This window comes from Littorina saxatilis, linkage group LG4 (genome assembly GCF_037325665.1).
Source record: "Littorina saxatilis isolate snail1 linkage group LG4, US_GU_Lsax_2.0, whole genome shotgun sequence".
Lineage (NCBI taxonomy): Eukaryota > Metazoa > Mollusca > Gastropoda > Littorinimorpha > Littorinidae > Littorina > Littorina saxatilis.
Window position 1 is genome coordinate 22,547,443 of NC_090248.1, and position 19,603 is coordinate 22,567,045.

Sequence of the window (19,603 nt, forward strand, 5' to 3'; positions counted from 1 at the left end):
GTGAAACTATGTCTGTTTTATGCATGCAGCTGATAAAAATCTATACTCTTTAGTTAAGTCTGAAACAGCCTAAAAGTACATTTAAAAAAAGCTGACCATGTTTCTTTTCATTGTGGGAGCGCATCAGCTAAAACTGCGTCTGAATGGGTCTGGATTTTCCCCTACCACAATTCAAATGATCCACTGAATATGCAACATCTTCCAAAGGTAGGTTGGGATAACAAAAAAATCTGATCTTCTCAAAGTCGAAACCCAATGAAAAGAAGGCAGGAAGATCATTTACAACTGGACTACAGAACTGGAAAGCAAGAGGGAGGTAGGACAGGGGGTGGAGGGGAGGGGTGGGGGTGGGAGTGGGTGCTTACATCGTTTGGCTTAAGTTGTAAACACAATTAGGCAAAGGGGGGATCAGGGGCAATCAGCGCCTGGGCAGGTTGACATGTAACCAGACTGGGTAGTGCTATGCCAGGAATGGCCCTCACAGACATGGTACACAGCCATTTAGCATGTCTGCAATCCTTAGACATTTTCCTGGCTTTATTCTGCCTCCTCATTCACTCTCTCGAACATTGGGGGATCCCACCCCCACCATCTTTCCTCCTCTATTCCGCTTACTTTTTTTCAGACTTCGTTACTGAGAATGCACAATATCCTGGCCTACTCATTTCCAACCCTGCACTGTGACAGTTGTGTTATGCACCATTACAGTAATTTCTCATCTTTGAGATATGAAACTTAACTTGACTTAACCTTCCCTCTGCCCCCTCCCCACACACACACAGCCTCCTTTTTCCAACTACATTTTTAAAACTACATGTTCATTCACTTTTTCAATTTTGCTCCTTTCTTTCTGGCAGCTAAAATTCCTACTGTCTGTCACACAGCTCTGCTGGCGACTGCAACAACTGATTAAGAGGTGTAGGAATCTCAGAAATTCCACTGGAGAAAAGTTTGAGTGCACGAAAGGAGACAGGGATGTACTGGGGTGGGGTGGGGACATGGGGGAGGAGGGCTACTAGGAATACCGTGTGCTAGGTGAGGACCAGGGGAGGTGGTGGGTGGGGGGGCAGCTGGAAATTAAGATTGTGTTGATCTGGCAGGAAAGTAAAAGTCATTTTCACTCTACTGGTACTTGTTCTATCACTAATTTGTGCATCATCCTATTATTACCTTGTACCTTCTCTCTCTTGCTAGCACTGAGTGAGATACATAACCATACCCCCCCCCCCCCACCCACCCACCCCCCATATTTCACCCCTCTGTTGTTCTACCAGGATGCGCTACAAACCAACCCCCCCCCCCCCATCCTCTCTATCTTTCAAAACAATCACATAACCTGGCAAGTAATTATTTTCCCTACTGGTGTGGCCTTCAGCAGGGGCATCACAAAACACATCTTTCGGGAGATCCCAATTGACATTGACGATTCATTCCTCTACACTAAAACATTGGAATCCGGCTATTTCTATGCTCCAAAATAGAATGGTTTAGAGCTCATCCATCACATAGAAGATAGTTTACTACTGTTGGGGGGATGTCATAAATTGGTTCTATCTTTAGCATGCTGCTGATAATAGTTGTGCCATTTGAGAGTATTTCCCTAGTACAGCAATATTTACAGAAAGGCACTTTTCTTCTGAGCAGGTCATTTATTTGGATTTTCTTAATTCTTCTCAGGTACTTGTGATCTGTTTTGACATTGTCAAGTATTTGTTGGTACCTGTGGTCTGTTTTGATTTTCTAAACTCTTCTCGGAGGCTTGTGATCTGTTTTGACGAGCAGGAAGTCTGGACCATTCAAGAAGCTTTCCGCTTATAATAACCATACGAAGGCTATTGCCTCCATGTGTGCGAGGAGTAAAAAATAGTGCATGCGGAACTTAACTTTATGAACATCATTGCAACCATATGTGCACAAACTGAACATGAACACTCTCGCAAGACATGGACGTAACTCACTCAGATTTATAGCTGCTGAAGTGTGTGAAAATCAAACCATCAATGAAAAGGATGGGGATGGACATGGGCGAAAACTAAAAGGGATTGCACGCTTCTAGTGTCTTTCAATCGTAGGTTCAAAACACATACTTGATACTGCAGGAACATTGCTGCAGAACGGATCAAGTCCAGCTTCACATTGGTATTCTGCCTGATTGTTTTATTTCATCATTCATTTCATTTCATTTCATTACTTTTTTGGTCCCATCGCTGGGAAATTCGGGTCGCTTCCTCCCAGTGGAAAGCTAGCAGCAACGGAGTCGCGCTACCCAGGTGTTTGCGTGTTTAGGTGTATTCAGCCACCTGCACTTATGGCAGAATGACCAAGGTCTTTTACGTGCCATTGTGATGACACGGGGGTGGGACATGGCTTCCGTCTCTGGGTCTGCACATAAAGTTGACCCGTGTCCGTCCCGGCCCGAATTCGAACCTGCGACCTTCCGATCACAAGTCCAGTGCTCTACCAACTGAGCTACCGGGCCCCCGAGCTGTGTGTGTGTGTGTGTATCTACAGCAGCTCAAATTACAGTGTAAATGTGGGCAACATCACAGCTAGTACATAATCTGTTCACATCAGACCCATATGCAGGCCCAAAAAGGTGTTGGTTTTTGTTCTGCTTTCTTCTTGCCCCCAAATATTTCATGAATAAACCCCAAAAAGATAGTGTTACTTTGTTTCTTCACCGAGAGATCTTTTAAACAAACTGACCAAAGCAGAAGCCATGGTTTTCTACTATCAAAGACAGAAAGAGACAAGAGTTTCGAGCCTTCACATTTTCATGTGTTTGGTAGTATGGGGCAACTCAGCACAAATATGTTACTATTCTTATCAAAAAGACATGGAACAAACTACAGTATTCAATAGTGGAATAACGCCACAAACTTAAACGATTTAACAATGGAGACAGACAAACAGAGGTATCAAATGAACTAGTTGTACTAGACCATGACCAAAACTGTAACCATGACATCAACATATACAGACCATGACTTTAAACGCCCACAAGAACATCAACATACAGCAAACAAACACATAAACATAAAGATCAGCTTTCTAGGCAGCTAAGTGTTGTTGTTTCACAGGAACAAAAAAACAACAAACTTGTTAAATGTAAAAAGGATTGTGCATGCGTCACAACACTGCAATCATGAACCTTGTCAATTGCTGCAACTGCTGTTAGTGACACAGTGTGCACAGTGGGGAAAGCATTGTCAAAATTGTCTTACTTCATCTGATTCCAAATTGTGACTGATTTATATCAAGGTTGGACAACAAAAAAAGACATCTAGAAACTGTTCTCTACATGTCTGTATCCTCTCTATTATGTTTGTAGTTGTTACCATTTCCTAATATTAAAGTTTTGTAATCGCATTTCCAAAAGATAGAGCGGTTTTACAGTTATTGGGTATTCACGTTAGCTCTTTTTTTTACAGTTAACAGCAGAAATGGACGACACAATTTTACTGTCGCCAGTCAGTTTTGACAAGCTCTCCCCATTCACTTTAAAATGCTGTTATGTCAAGCCGCCAGTCAGTTTTGACAAGCTCTCCCCATTCACTTTAAAATGCTGTTATGTCAAGCTGAATCAACAAGATCATCACCAATCTCTCTTTACAACCACGCAAACCACACCCATGTTGGTAGCATACACAAAAACGCTATCTCTCTCACTGATTCTTTTTTCTTTAACAAATACAACACACACACACACAAACAACCATAAAGCACCTACCTGGATAGTGTAATCGCCGTTGGGCACCATGTTTCCACCAAACTTGATCTCAATGGTGTAGTCGCCAGGGAACTGTGGGGTGAAAGCAATGGTGAAGGTGCCATCGCCCTTGTCGATGATGTCAATGTCGATGTCACTGCCGTTGGGGGAGCGGATACGGCAGGTGACCTTGCCACTGCCAGCCTCTGCGGCATCGACAGTGATGAAGGTCTCTTTGTTGACTGGGACTGTCTTGTCCGCACCGTCTGTTGATCAAACGAACAGGAGTTAGACTTGTGAGCACACTGCTAGTTGAGTACAGTGACGAGAGTTGGAGGTAAAACAGAACTATGGGAGAGCTACGGGGTATACACAAGACGGGCAGACAGACAGACAGACAGACGGACAGACAGGCAGATAGACAGGCAGATGCACACAGAAAACAATCAGCTTATGCTTGACAAGGGGAAGGTTTGGTGTGTGTGTGTGTGTGTGTGTGTGTGTGTGTGTGTGTGTGTGTGTGTGTGTGTGTTTGTGCGCGCGTGTGTGTGCGTGTGTGTGTGTGCGTGTGTTTGCGCGCGTACCTGCATGCATCCATTCTTGTTTACGTGTGCCTGTCTATATGTGAATGTCTGTTGATGTGCCTGTGAGTCTCTGTACTTCAAAACCCTAACACATTCAAAAGACAGGGGATAATGATTGATGCACAAACCAAACACACAAAGGAATGACAACCATGATGTTTCTACCTGTGATTTTGCACTTGGAGGCGTCGCCAGTGGGTGTGGCCTTGACAGGGAAGGGGGCGCCAGGCACATCCTGTCCGGCATACTTGACGATCACATCGTAGACACCCAGATCCTCAGGTGTGTAGGCAACATCAAACGTTCCGTCTCCATTGTCTTGGATATACGGACGGATGAAAGTACCATCTGGACGCTGTCAACAAATTGAAAATACTGAGGTTGAAAAGTAATCATCAGAAATGATTTAAATTTTGGGCGCGGTGGCGTGGTGGTAAGACCGGGCTCCTAATCGGGAGGTCGTGAGTTCGAATCCCGGTCGCTGCCGCCTGGTGGGTTAAGAGTGGAGATTTTTCCGATCTCCCAGATAAACTAATGTGCAGACCTGCTAGTGACTTATCCCCCTCCATGTGTACACGCAAGCACAAGACCAAGTGCGCACGGAAAAGATCCTGTAATCAGGGCCTAGCATTGGAAAAAGTGAGTTCAGCATATAAAGGCGGGGGTCTGGGGGCCGCAGGTGGCCCCCAGTGGGGTCCAGGGGCAAAGCCCCTGGTGGGGGTTCGGGGGGCTTTGAAGATTTTTTTGAGATTTTTGACCTAAAAGAAGATTGAGCAACTAAATTATGCCATAGTCCATAGTCCGTATCGGCACATTACTTCTTCTGACTTGCCTTCCGCCTTCGGAACGAAATCCAGCCATTCCCACTTCCAGGAATACCTGGATTCTTTGTCACTGAATGGCTGACCATGTTCAACAATGTCGCTTCAAGACATTATTTCAAGTCTAGAGCCACAAAACACCGGCACAAAGCATGCTCGCGCGATGCCAGAGGAAGTGCGTGCTCAAGCAAACTGTCAAACCGATTGAGAATTGAACCGAACGGCGCACAAAACGAAAGCTGGGACTGTTTGGGTTTACCGTTTGGGAATAACAGGTTTTTGCATTTCGGCGTACACCAAATCGAGTTCCGCGTACTGGAGATGTTATTTCGGCGTAAAGTACGCCGAACGGCTTACAATGCTAGGCCCTGTGCAATCCATGTCAGGTGGGTTATAGAAACACGAAAATACCCAGCATGCCTCCCCCAAAATCGACGTATGCTGCCTGAATGGCGGGGTAAAAACGGTCATACACGTAAAAATCCACTCGTGCTAAAAACATGAGTGAACGTGGGAGTCTAAGCCCATGAACAAAAAAGAAGAAGAGATCATCAGAAATGATTTTAATCATTTCCCTTTAGTTCTCAGCAATCACAAGTCATGTCACTGCTGATCGCTTCCTCTGTGCATGTGATCATTGCTTGAACATTCACTTCTGTATGGTAGAAGTTCATGACAAGACAAGCTTGTGCACAAGAACTGAGAGCGAGTGGCTTCCTTGTGTAAGGGGAGCAACTCCTTTCACAAAGCACAGGCTTGTGTGTAAAGAGTTGTTTCCCATAAAACTAAAAAGGGCTGCTTTACCCCCCTTGCAACAAGTCAACACAGCAGAAAAATACAAGAGTTAATCAGAGAAATTCCACAAAAGAATATGTTTCAATAACGTAACTGCATTCTAGTCCCCGTATAATAGGGTTCAAGTGGTTGATTTGATTTGATTTGGTCAAAGCACATTTATATCTCACCATCAAGTAAACCAACAAAGATCCATCATGGCTCACTACTTAGATTATCTATCTATATTTGGTGTTTAACGTCGTTTTCAACCGTTCAAGGTTATATCGCGACGGTACTTAGATTAATGAAACCTAATGTCTCAAATCATCTCGTAAACACATGTAGAGCAAGAGTTCATCTTAAAGACTTGATGTCTCAAATCATCTCGTAAACACATGTAGAGCAAGAGTTCATCTTAAAGACTTGATGTCTCAAATCATCTCGTAAACACATGTAGAGCAAGAGTTCATCTTAAAGACTTGATGTCTCAAATCATCTCGTAAACACATGTAGAGCAAGAGTTCATCTTAAAGATTACACACACCGCATCATGTATTTTTGTTTTCTTTTCTTGCTGAACAAAGCATGACACAAACATACCTGAACAACACATTCCAGATCTGCAACTCCAGCCTCCTTAGTGTCCACTGTGAACTTGGCGGGCATACTGGCGGGGGTCGTGCCCTGTACGCCAGGTCCTGTAACCTTGACCTTGCTGGGATCCACACCAGGCAGTACGCGCATGGAGAATGGGCTACACAGACAAAAAACACATAGTGTGAATTCAATGCAAAAAGTTATTGTAACTTCTCCCAAGTTCAACTTTTACCAGACAACTCCTGAACAAAGACACAAAACAAAACAGAGGCAGATTTAGAAAACAAAGATGCGAAACTCTGAATAAAGTGATCACCTTAGGAATCACATTTTTTCTCAGGGGAACAGTCAACGTAAAGATTATCAGTCACATAAAATATAAAGCATTTAGAATCACAAATAATTAACTAGGTTGGCTCATGAAAAAAAACCGAAAAAAATAATAAATCTTAAAAGACATTAACGTTAAGTAATTAGCACTACCTACAAGTTTTAGATATTCTAGAAAATCGCAGAGAAACTTTTGCTTTTGAAGGAACGTCGTAGAGAGAGAAAAATGAGAATGGCAGCTTGGCGTCTTCTAACTGCGAGCTCAGCCACAGAAATGATTACAGTGGAACCAGTCTCCTCTTTAGACCTCCAAAAATCTGAGAAAATCATGCTTAAAAAAGAGTGAGTCTTAAAATGGGGGTAAATTTACAGAGGTTATGAACACAGGGTTCCTGCAGGGCAGAGCTGATACAATTCAAGGAGTTTTCAAGGACATTTCCAGGACCAAATAAATGCTTTTCAAGGACATGATTTTCCCCAAATTAATGCAAAGCACCAAGCTTACCTTCAGTTTTTCAAGTCATCAAGTTTCTGGTGAATTTCTATTAGTCATTCCGTAGTTGTTTCCCTTGCCAACTTCCGGGAAGGGAAGCAACTACGGGTGACTAGTAATAGTTCATCTGCTTTCGTTTTCACTCGATTTTTTATTCTCCCAAAATGTGTACTGTATTTGACGAAAAAAAAGGGGGTTGCATTTTTTTTTTAAATAAGACAAGCTGCTGACGAAATGTATAGACAACAATTTGGAAAAATCAAGTACTTTTCAATGACTATTTAACAAAAACTCTATTTTCAAGCACTTTTCAAGGCCTGGAAAAGGTTTTCCAATTTTCAAGGAGTTTTCCAGGGTTCAAGGACTCTGTACGAACCCTGTGAACAGAAAGTCTGAGAAAACAGGGTCTTGAATGGAGGAATCAGGTCTTAAAAAGGAGTGTCTTAAAAAGGAGTGTCTTAAAATGGAGGTAAATTCAAATGGAGGTAAATTCAAAGAGGTTATGGACAGAAATTCTAAGAAAACAGCGTCTTAAATGGAGTAAGTTTTAAATTGGGGGGTCTTAAAAGGGGGGTTCCACTGTACTATAATGTATTATCATAGTGCAATGAGTTGTTCATCGATATGCGAGTGATTGCACTGTAAATAATGTTATGTTATTGTTTTTCCCCCAATGATTGTACAGCGCTTTGAGCAGGGTTCAAACCCTCGATACACGTCCACGCGCTTTACAAATAGTATACAGTGGTACCTGTGATGAAAGGACACCCTTGGGACCAGCCACAAGTGTCCCTACATTGCAGGTGGCCTTTCATGACAGGTATACTTCGGTATAGATAGTATACAAAGGGACAAGAGAAGGTGTCCTTTGAAGGGAGGTGTCCTCTCATGGGAGGGTCCACACATCGCAGGTACCGCTGTATATCATTATTACTGCAGATTTTGTGACACAAAACATATCGCTGACTTACCTGTTGGGGACCTCTTTGCCTCCATACTGCACATCCACCTTGCACTTGCCCTCTGCAGTGGGCTTGTAGGTTGCCTGGAACAAGCCCTCCTCTACTGGCACCACTTCAGCTGGGAAGGTAGCACCTTTCACACAAAAACAAACATGGGAGTCTGATCCAGTGCCTTTCAAAAATGTAGTCTTGAGTCGAGCGTTTGAAAATGCCTGAGCCTGAAGGCGGGTGTAACTTACACCTCTTAGTATTAGTCTGCCTTAGAGATGAGGACGAAAGTTTGCCAGATGGCCAGAATAGCGCGCTGCATTTTCCTGCATAGAACTAAGGCGCGTCTGTCGGGACGATGCCTGAACTAAACATTGGCGGGCACTGCTCACAGCCCGGCACATGGCACTGTAAACATTCCCCGTCCCTTCACCTCTCTCGCCACCATCCGCCCTACCCTTGATCTCATGCCTGAATGCAGACAGTATCTGTTTTTGACGTCAGGAGAATATGATGATAATGTTGTTTTACGCCCTCACGGTGAAACCATAAGGTGATAAGGGCAGGAGAATATTGTCAACCTGATGGTTTTGTAATAAAACAGCAACATGTTTCTGTCCAAACAGTGGAGAATTTTGAAAAGTGACAAGCACTTTCTCTTGCATGATCATAAACATACAAACAAATTTTGTCTTCTTCATCTTAAATCGAAAATTTCTTATCAAATTTTCATTTAATTAATATACTTACCAACTCACATAAATAGCATTAACTTCAGTTTGATGCGTTAGACATTGAAGCACTGACCCTGGTAACAGGGGGAGATAACTCCCAAAACAAAACAAACCCTTGACAACGGGTCCCGGGAGTTACCTCCCCCCACCGGCTGCCCGCGCATGCGCTGGACATACTGCCGGTATAGTCATTCCCACTGAAACACCACCTTAAACCACACAAAGCGGGGTAGGTAGGGAGGGCATTAACTATGTGAGTTGGTAAGTATATTAATTAAATGAAAATTTGATAAGAAATTTTCGATTAAATAACATATTCTTACTACAACTCACATAAATAGCAGATTGCTACACAAGGCGGCGGGAAACTCACCTAAACCTTCGGTAGAACCTGGCCAGCTGCCACCATGGCAGGCAAACAGCTCGAGCCATCTTGCCTAGTGCTGGCAATATCACGTAGATAAAAGTTTATGAAAACGTCTTCAGACTTCCAGTATGCTGCTCTGAGCACTTCAGTCATCCTGCCTGAGCGCAAGACCGCTAGAGAGGCGGCCCAGGCTCTCGCCTCATGCGTACGAGGCGACCGTAATGGGAGAACGGAGCGTCCCCCCCCATGTGTCTGCCACCACTCATATGCTTGCCTTATAAGCCCGGCAGACCATCTCGCCAAAGTCGTCTTAACGATATCCTTATCCCTGGCTACGTTTAACGAGATGAAAAGCAGTTTCTGAGATGAAGCTCTTAACGGAGCCGTGCGAGACAGGTAAGCCCGCAGAGCCCGGACCGGGCAGTTCAAGAGGTCAGGGTCACCGCGCGGCAAAATAGAACGCAGCGACTGTATGTTCACTACGGGAGATGGCTGGTTAGGTTTTTGATTCTTTGCTAAAAACACAGGCGAAAAACGCAAGATAACAGAGCCATCCTTTTCGAAAGAAATATCCTGGTTAAGTCCGGAAAGAGCGTGAACCTCGCTTCCCCGACGCGCTGACGCAAGCAAAATAAGGAGGAGAGTCTTCTTAGTAAGGTTAGACAGACTAGCCTCTTTCAAAGGTTCGAAAACCGAGGAGCGCAAAAATTCCAGTACAAGTAAGAGATCCCAGGCTGGGACAGACGTTCTGCGTGAAGCAGAGCTAAGAGCGGAACCTTTAATGACGCTTGCGATCACCCCGTCCAGGGTAATAGAGCGTCCCAACTGCTTGAGGGTAGTGGAAATGGCAGAACGGCGTACCCGGAGGGTAGACGCCGTCCGACCTTGGGAGGAGAGCCAAGCCAAATGATTTGCAACCTGCATAGAACGTGGAGACAACGGGTTAACGCCGTTAAGACGACACCACTGGGCCCAAGCAGCCCAATGGGACGAATAAACAGCAGAAGTAGATTTTCTATGCGCCTTCTGCACCAATGTCAGAGTGAGGTCTGACACCCCAGCGCGCTTCAACGCTCTCCTGACAGAACCCAAGCGTGTAGAGCCAGGAGATGAGGGTCCCTGTGAGGGATCCCCGACCTCGGTTGCAGAAGCTCCCCCTCTCGAAGATCGAGAGGAATGGGTGGACCGTCGGCTAGACGAAGAAGGTCCGGAAACCACGCCTGGCTCGGCCACAACGGCGCTATGAGAACCAGCCTTGGCTTCTCCAAGTCCGCCTTTCTCAGCACCTTGCCCAGCAACGGAATGGGAGGGAAGGCATAAGCTATCAGATCCTTCCAGTCTATTTCCATGGCGTTGACCTCCCAGGCCTCCGGGTCCGGCACTGGGGACACGAAGACTGGGAGACGCCGAGAGAACCGGGTGGCAAACAGATCCACTAGGGGTTTGTCCACCTGCGTCCACAGACGCCGCAGTGCTTGGTGTGCGATAGTCCACTCCGAGTGCAGAATCTGCGAAGTGCGACTGAGTGAATCTGCCAAGATGTTCAGGCACCCCGGAAGGTACTTCGCTGAAATCACAATCCCCTGAAGGAACGCCCAAGCGAGAATCTCGCAAGCCCTGTTGGACAGAACCAGCGAGCGCGTACCCCCCTGCTTGTTCAGGTACGCGGCCACAGTGGTGTTGTCCGTGCGGATCAACACATGCTTGCCTCGCAATGAGGCGACAAACTCCCGAAGCCCGAGGCGCACTGCTTCCAACTCCAGAATGTTGATATGCAACGACTTCTGATCCTGGTCCCAAAGACCGGAAGCTGTGTTCCCCTCCAGATGAGCTCCCCAACCCTGAAGGGACGCATCTGTAAAAAGATGCAACTCCGGAGGGGGCAAGGAAATCGGAACGCCCTGAGTCAGCCAGGCCGAATCCAACCACTGACTTGTTGACTCCAGGAACCATCCCTGAAGGGGAAGAGACAGATTCCAACCTTGCGAGGCTGGATCCCAGGCAGAGTTCAGAAACGCCTGAAACGGGCGTTTGTGAACTCTGCCCAGAGGAATCAGGGTAGACATCGACTCCATCTGGCCCTGGAGTGACGCCAACACCCTGACAGGCGCGTGGCGGAGGCTTGACAGAGACCTGACCAGATCCTGCAGCTTGTCTATCCTCCGCTGGGCGGGACGCACAGTCCAAGCTCGGGTGTCGAACACCATGCCCAGATACGTGAACTCCTGAGAGGGAACCAAGTCGGACTTCCCTTGGTTCACGAAGAAACCTAAGTCTCTCGCAGTCTGCAAGACTATCTGGGTGTGCTGCCCGCACAGGGACTCTTGTTGACTCAGAATCAACCAGTCGTCCAGATAAACTCTGAGACGAATCCCTTGCTGGCGCACTAACGCGCAAAGCTGGCGCACTATCATGGTGAAAATCCAGGGTGCTAACGAAAGCCCGAACGGCAGCGCCCTGAACTGGAACACCCTGTCGCCCCACAGGAACCGCAGCCACTTTCGATCTGACCTGTGCATCAGAATATGGAAGTACGCGTCTGTCAGGTCGATGGAAGTGACCCAGTCCGACGGACGAAGGGCCTCCCTGACAGACGCTGGAGTCTCCATCTTGAACGGAACTTTCCGGAGAAAGCCGTTCAAAGGAGACAGATCCAACACCGGTCGCCAACCCCCTGACGCTTTCGGGACGACAAACAGTCTCCCGTAAAAGCCAGGGGATCGACGATCGATGACCTCTTCTACCGCTTGCTTCTGCAAGAGCAGTAGAACCTCCGCCTGAATAACGGCACAAGCCTCTGGATCGGCGGGGAACTTGAAACTGGGTGTTGTTCTGGTTAGAGGGGCCTTGTCCTCCAACCAGAGCAACCGGAACCCCGATCGAACCACTCCCATCACCCAAGGGTTGCTCGTAAGAGCCAACCAAGCTGGAACGGCCCTTGAGAGGCCGCCCGCTACCAAAGGGGTAGGGGCTAGGGGAGTGGCTGGATCGGGGAGCCTTCATTGGGGGTTAGGTTTGCCACCTGACCCCTTCTTCCCGAAGGAAGGCTTCTTATTGTAGGGGCGCGAACGGCTGCCACCCCTATGCGACCTCGTCTTCTGTCCAGAGCCGCGAAAAGATGAAGGCGGCGCCGAACCACCTTTTTTCTGACCCTGCTTAAGGGCAAGCTCAGACAGCTTAACGAAATGCAAGTCCTTCACCTCTTGAGACTCTCGCCTGAGAGCCTCGAGAGACTCAGGACCCAGTAAGCTCTGACCCGCAAACGGAGAAACTTTCAAAGCCTCAATAGTGGCTTTATCCGACAGTCTCGAGTCTCTCAAAAGAGCTTCACGACGCCATAACACGGCCTGCGTGTACAACTTGGCCGAAGTTGCGGTCTGCTCAGCCGCGATCTTAGCAAGAGCTGCTAACAAAGTCACAACATCTTCTTCTACCGCGTCGTCCCGGAACTTAAAGGGCTCCAGAGAAACAAAGATGGATCTGGACAGCGCTCTAATCAGAGTGTCAGACACGGAAGCCAATTCCAGAGAAACTCTCCCAGCTTCCTCAATCGCGATCACGCCGGCTTCGGTACAGACGGACAGCTTTTCCTTCTTGTACCCCTCCTTCCGCAAGTTCGCCAACTCCGGAGTGACCTGAAGCGGGGAACTCGGGAGCGCGAAAGAATCGATAAAATGAACCGGTTTCCCGAACAGCTTAGGCCTACGGGCCAAGTTAGACTGTATGCGAGAGCAATCACGCGGAGAAGCCAGCCATTGCTGAGCAGATTCAGGCGCATCCCCATGAGCAGATAAAAGAGGAACGATGTCATCAGAACTGACACTCAGCACCTTAGCCATATGGTAGGCTACAGAAGGAGACTCCCGAAACCGGAAGCGGACACCAGTCTCGCTGTCACCCCGGAAATCGCCAAACGCGGAAGGAGGTGCCGCTAGCCGTGAAGACGAAGCTGACACCCCTTCCGCAAAATATCTAGAGGTAACCTCAGCTGCAGCACTCAGCGCGCGTGAGAAACTCCTCTGAACCCGAAAGTTGTGTTCCGCCTCCGAAGAGTCTTCACAATCTTCGCCAACATCCACATCATCAATCAAGATGTCCGATGAAGGCCGATCATGACCGGAACCATCATTGCCCCTAAACGGAACTGATGAACCCGCCGTACCGGAACCCTGTGTAGCCACACCAAGGGGAACCGATACAGCCGAGCTGCTACCATAGGTAGCTGGCAATCCGGAAGGGAAAGCGACCGGAAACACACCTGTGCTTTGCCCGGAAGCCAACCCATCCTGTCTCCCGCCATCCACAGCCGCCTGAACGGAAGTGAAGGCAGGAAACGGATTGCCATTACCACCAACGACCGGAACCCCCGTGGGCTGCGAACCGGAAGTCGATGGTAACGAAATGGAAGTGCCACGATCTCTCGAAAGAGATCCTGTGGCCGGAAATCCCTTTGCCGAAGCAGTTGAACCCAAGTACGAGGGACCGGACGGACCGGCCCCACCGTCAAGGGTGGAATAACCGTCGAGATGAACCGCACGCTCGTGTGCTGAACACCCCCAACTTCCAGAAACACGTACCTGATCGGCCGAAGCCGAAAGCTGCGGATCAGCAACGTCCGCCGACGTAACCGTAGCAGAAGGAACAATCCTCGACAAAGAGGCAGCGTTGCCAACCCCTGGAGGCAAAGCCGGAATGGTGGAGGAAGACACACCCCTGTCAGTTGCCAGCATCTCCCTCATTTGATCCTTAAAAGTAGAAAAAAGAGCAAACGATTCATCGCGCGAGACCGCCTGGGCCTCTTTCTCCTGCGGCGACAAAACAGGCATGCTAGCAGGAGGATCGATCGAAACACGCAACGCCTCCTTGCTAACCGGATCGAAAACGCTGACCAGAGGTCGTTTCACCGGTGAAACCTTATCTTTCGAACGCGACTTCTTGGATTTACTTTTAGAAGAAGACGCAGACCCAGAACTGCCCAGCGGCGAACCCACCGGTACCTGCTTGGCAGAGCTCTTACCCTTGTCCGCCATCGAAATGACAAGTCACAACGAGAAAATTTCGCAAAAATAATTACAAAATTCTAAAATGCAAACGGCGGCATGCACCCGTAACACCGGGCACTGCCTACGCTAGGTTGAAGCAACAAAAAACTCCAGAAATCGGAGTCAAAAGTTCCACAACCGGCAGACAAAACAAAATGCAAATGGCGGCATGCGCTTGTAAAACAGCGCTCTGCCTACACAGGTTGAGACAACAAAAAACCCCAGAAATCGGAGCAAAAAGTTTCACAACCAAAATAATAATCAAGCAAAAGAAGGCAGGCACCTAAACGACGGTGCTCCTACCTGAAAGCGCCAAGTTGACGAACAGATAAACTTCGTAAGACGAAGTGCAAATTTTCAACAACAATTACAAAATGCAAATGGCGGCCGGCACCAACTAACAGTGCCCCGACCGTTAAAGCCAAGTTGAGACGAACAAGAAACTCCGACAAGTTAGAGTCAAGTTCCCCAACAAAATACACTTTGCAAATGGCGGCAAGGCAAAACAAGATAAACAAGAAAGATCTCACCGTAGTAGAGGCAAGAAGCGTTCAGACTTCAAAGGGTCAACGGCCTACCGTGGCAGGCCAGCGGCTGAAGAAGACAGCCAGAGTGCAAACACGTCTATTCGCTAGCGTGTTGAAGAAGGGAATGACTATACCGGCAGTATGTCCAGCGCATGCGCGGGCAGCCGGTGGGGGGAGGTAACTCCCGGGACCCGTTGTCAAGGGTTTGTTTTGTTTTGGGAGTTATCTCCCCCTGTTACCAGGGTCAGTGCTTCAATGTCTAACGCATCAAACTGAAGTTAATGCTATTTATGTGAGTTGTAGTAAGAATATGTTATTTAATTCAAACATCTTAATTTTTCTGGCGCTCAGCCTCGATCATCTTTTTTAAAAGTACAGATACACAATTATATTTAATAATTCTATCCCACATACGAGAGAGAGAGAGAACACCATGTGATAAATAAACCATCTCTTCACACGTGCGTATATCATGTAAATGAGGTCAGGTCAAACTACAGCCTGGCAGAGACAAACACTAAGGAAAATCTACTACGGTTCTCACCTGTCTGATCAGTGTACGTGACCTGTAGAGGGGCATCGCCGGCCTCCCGAGCGTCGATCGTGAAATCGGCAGGCGCACCGGCCGTCACACCCTTGCTGTCCAGCCCAGGGCCGTAGCACTTGACCTTGCTGGCATCCACTGGGTTGCTGATTCGCACACGGAATGGAGAGTCTGTGGAGAGTCACAATACAGTCTTTAAGCCACATTCTGAGATAAGCCACAGCACATTCGTTAGAGCACATTTTGAGAAACGTCTCAATTCAGTCATTAGGGCCCCTTCTAAGTCACACCAAAGTCTTTACAGTACATTCTGAGATACGTCACAACAAATTTGTTAGAGCACATTTTGACAAATGTCTCAGTTCAGTCCTTAGGTGATCTTTTAAGTCACTGTACTGATGTCCATTTTAAGATGACATGCTTCTGTGGTGTCTACTGATGTCTAATGTAATGTTATGATTGAGCAGTACAGACCACTCAATAGCCGGTGTCATTCCTGGCCAAAGTGACCTTCTTATTTTGGATCTACAATTTAAAGCTGTAACAATAATTCCTAACGTCATATCAAATTATGTGAGTTACATCTGTGTTGTTCCCAGACACAGAAGAGAAAAGGTCAGTTGGACCTAGTATCAAAATATATGTCTGTAAAAATGTCCTAGCCGACGGTATCACTTCAGAAGGTTGTGCTTTCGCCGGTTTCTTGCCGGTTTTCTTCCCGCCAGCAGCACATTCACCACCTCCCGAGTCCGCCATATTCCGCACAAAAACCACACGAAAAAGTTATATTGATTCCTGCGGACGAGCAAGCGCACCCGTTACAGTATGAAAACAATTTAAAATCCACTGCAAAGATTTTCAAATCTTCAATGGACTAGTGCCCAGCCTTAGCACAGCGGACCTTCTGTGGCCCATAGTTCGCCTCAGGCGATAGTAATTGCTGTAATCGAGACAGCTGCTGAAAAAACAAAGAGGCTGCTTCAGCAAATCGTGACTGACTATGTCAGCAAATCGTGACTGACTGTGTCAGCAAACGTGTACTTCATTTCCGTAGCCAAAATAATATGTCATCCTACCAAAACAAGTCACAATTCCGACTGACCTTAGGTCACACGTGCAAAAACAAGTAACGATCCCAACTGACCCAAATATAGTAGGTTACACCTGCAAAAACAATGAACGCGCCGACTGACGCCTAACATTTCCATGTGTTAGCTTCGACGAATAAAATTCATACGCGAAACAACAAGTTCCCGGTTCAAAAAACCAACAAACACCGAAAACTCCAAACTGTTTCCTTACCTTGCAAGTTGACACAATGATAAACAATCAAAATAGTCAATACACTTCAACTAACCTACAACTAAAACTTGTACAGAGAAAGGTTAGAGGAAAATGAAGGCAAAGCAAGAGAGACAGTGCACCAACACGTCTTTACAGGACGGAAACCATTCGTTCAGTGACGTATTCCCGCGTTCTATCTCACGTGACCCATTCCTCTCGGAATTGTGGGAGATAAAATTATGTGAGTTACATCTGTGTTGTTCCCAGACACAGAAGAGAAAAGGTCAGTTGGACCTAGTATCAAAATATATGTCTGTCAAAATGTCCTAGCCGCAAAAAATAAGTTCTGTCAAAAGACATCCCATGTGTCAAAACTTTCGGACATTCAAACGGCCTGGGGTCAGAACAAGGCGTCAGATAAAAAAAGTATGCGTAAATGACTGAAGACCAAGACCTGGGAACAACACTGTTCCATAAAATCAAAAACATTTTTGCATTTGAATTTGGGGATTGTTCTTGGCTGCTAGCACTGTAGAAACATAACAGTTACATACAGGTAACAATATAAAAAGAGCAAGAAGATAGTTAAAGCATCTTACCTGGGATGGGCTTGTCGGCAAAGGTGACAGCGATGTCGTAGTTGCCGGGCTTGGTGGGCATGTACTCCACCTCACAGGTGCCGTCGCGGTTGTCTTTGCAGTTCATCTTAGCCTCCACGGGTCCCTCGATACCCAGACCCAGGCCGCCCTTACCCGCACCCTTCATGTCCACTGTGAACTTGGCGGGCTGGTTGGTGATGCCGCCCTTCAGACCTGAAAACACCCACAGGGGAAATAAGCAACCACAGTGGAAGCCTTTTTAAGACACCCCCCCCCCCCCCAATTTTACTCTATCCCTTTTAAGACCGTTTTTTCCATTTAAAAAAAATTAATAACCTTTGAAAATGTACCACCATTTTTAAGACTCCCTCCATTTTAAGATCTGATTTTCTCAGTTCCTAAAAGGTAGGATCCACTGTAATACATGCTTTCTTTAGATAAAGTTATGCTTGTTGTTTCACAGTGAAGAAATTATCTACCTTGGACAGGTACTTCCCTCCCTGGCATGGGTTAGAAATAAAAACACAGGTATCTATTTACTTTCACTGCATAAGTGAAATGAGTGACATTTGGTCTACTCTGTCATGGATCAGACATCTAGCAATGAAGAATTTCAAGAGTAATCACAGTAAGTCAAATGAAAGTGAAACCATACTTTTAATTTTGGTGTGCAATTCTTAACATTTGAATTCTACTTCACCAAGAGTTGTGAAGTCACACGAATGAATCATGTGTGCAAGCATGCTAAAACACACACACAGACACAAATGGGTAATCCCACCAGCAGCTGAGTATGCATATAATAAAATAAAACAGACACACACGCACACACACACACACACACACACAGACAAATGGGTAATCCCACCAACAGCTGTGTATGGATATAATAAAAATAAAACAGACTGACACACACACACAAACACACAGGCCCAATGACTCACCAGGTCCGTATGCGCGCACTTTGTTGGCATCATTGCCAGGAACCGCCTGCACCTTGAAAGGACTGCCAGGGATAGGGATGCCCTCATACGTAACATCCAGCTGCTGGGGACCTGTACAGACAAATCATCAACACTGCATTGTATGCCAATTTCAGCCCTTGCCTTTGGGCAGGGATAGAGTGTGAGACAGATGAATAGAGTGAAAATCCCCCCACCCTAGTTTTCCAGATTTTCTGTTGATAACGTGTGTCAAATGACCTCTATTTCCAGACTCATTCCCTTGTAAGACCTGGTTTTGTCAGATTTTCACAGGTTTTTAAAGGGGGGTTACGCTGTATGAGTTGTACATCAACAAAATTCAATCACAGGGACTTGCTGCAACAGCCTCACCCTTCCTCAAGAACTACCTCACCCTCTCTCTCTTTCTTTATTTGGTGTTTAACGTCGTTTTCAACCACAGAGGTTATATCGCGACGGGGAAAGGGGGGAGATGGGATAGAGCCACTTGTCAATTGTTTCTTGTTCACAAAAGCACTAATCAAAAATTTGCTCCAGGGGCTTGCAAAGTAGTACAATATATTACCTTACTGGGAGAATGCAAGTTTCCAGTACAAAGGACTTAACATTTCTTACATACTGCTTGACTAAAATCTTTACAAAAATTGACTATATTCTATACAAGAAACACTTAACAAGGGTAAAAGGAGAAACAGAATCCGTTAGTCGCCTCTTACGACATGCTGGGGAGCATCGGGTAAATTCTTCCCCCTAACCCGCGGGGGGTACCTCACCCTCTCTTCCTTCACCCAAGTTATTACAAGAACTAACACAAAAAGTTACACTGCACATACAGTCTCCATCCGCTTCTACTACAACTGAAGCTCCTATTGCAGTGGATTTTTCTCATTTAGACCTTAAAAGTGGGGGTTGCACCTTTTACAACGATGAACTTCATAGTTCCGAAAATACGGTAAGCAATACCGACCTTGTTCTGTGGGTGTGTAGAGAACTGGGTAGGTTCCATCCTTCTTGTTGTCGACCACTGTCTGCATTCTGCGTCCAGTAGGCGTGGTCAAAATGGCCTCCACTTTACCCTCACCGTTGGGAGTCACAGCACGAGCATCAACAGTGAACTCGGTGGGAGCTTCGATAAACACACCTGAAATCATTAAATAATTATGTTAGGGTTTAATCTATTGACAGACACTCTACAACTGCATGAATATGTACGTTAGGTTACAATCTATCAATGAACATTTTTCAACTGCATGAATGTGTATGCTAGTTTCAATCTATGAATA

General features: G+C 46.4%; 1 protein-coding gene across 5 annotated transcripts in view; it reads right to left on the bottom strand.

The window, feature by feature from the left end:
• The window catches only part of LOC138964239 (filamin-A-like), a 208,762-nt gene that overhangs the window by 38,774 nt on the left and 150,385 nt on the right, over nucleotides 1-19,603 (bottom strand). For all 5 annotated transcript variants that reach the window (XM_070336133.1, XM_070336134.1, XM_070336135.1 and 2 more), the window contains 8 exons: nucleotides 19,288-19,461; nucleotides 18,303-18,413; nucleotides 17,359-17,571; nucleotides 15,476-15,646; nucleotides 8,283-8,406; nucleotides 6,492-6,645; nucleotides 4,459-4,648; nucleotides 3,731-3,975 (listed from right to left, as the gene is read on the bottom strand). In XM_070336133.1, coding sequence (XP_070192234.1) covers nucleotides 3,731-3,975; nucleotides 4,459-4,648; nucleotides 6,492-6,645; nucleotides 8,283-8,406; nucleotides 15,476-15,646; nucleotides 17,359-17,571; nucleotides 18,303-18,413; nucleotides 19,288-19,461 — 1,382 coding nt within the window. The remainder of the gene's footprint in view (nucleotides 1-3,730; nucleotides 3,976-4,458; nucleotides 4,649-6,491; nucleotides 6,646-8,282; nucleotides 8,407-15,475; nucleotides 15,647-17,358; nucleotides 17,572-18,302; nucleotides 18,414-19,287; nucleotides 19,462-19,603) is intronic.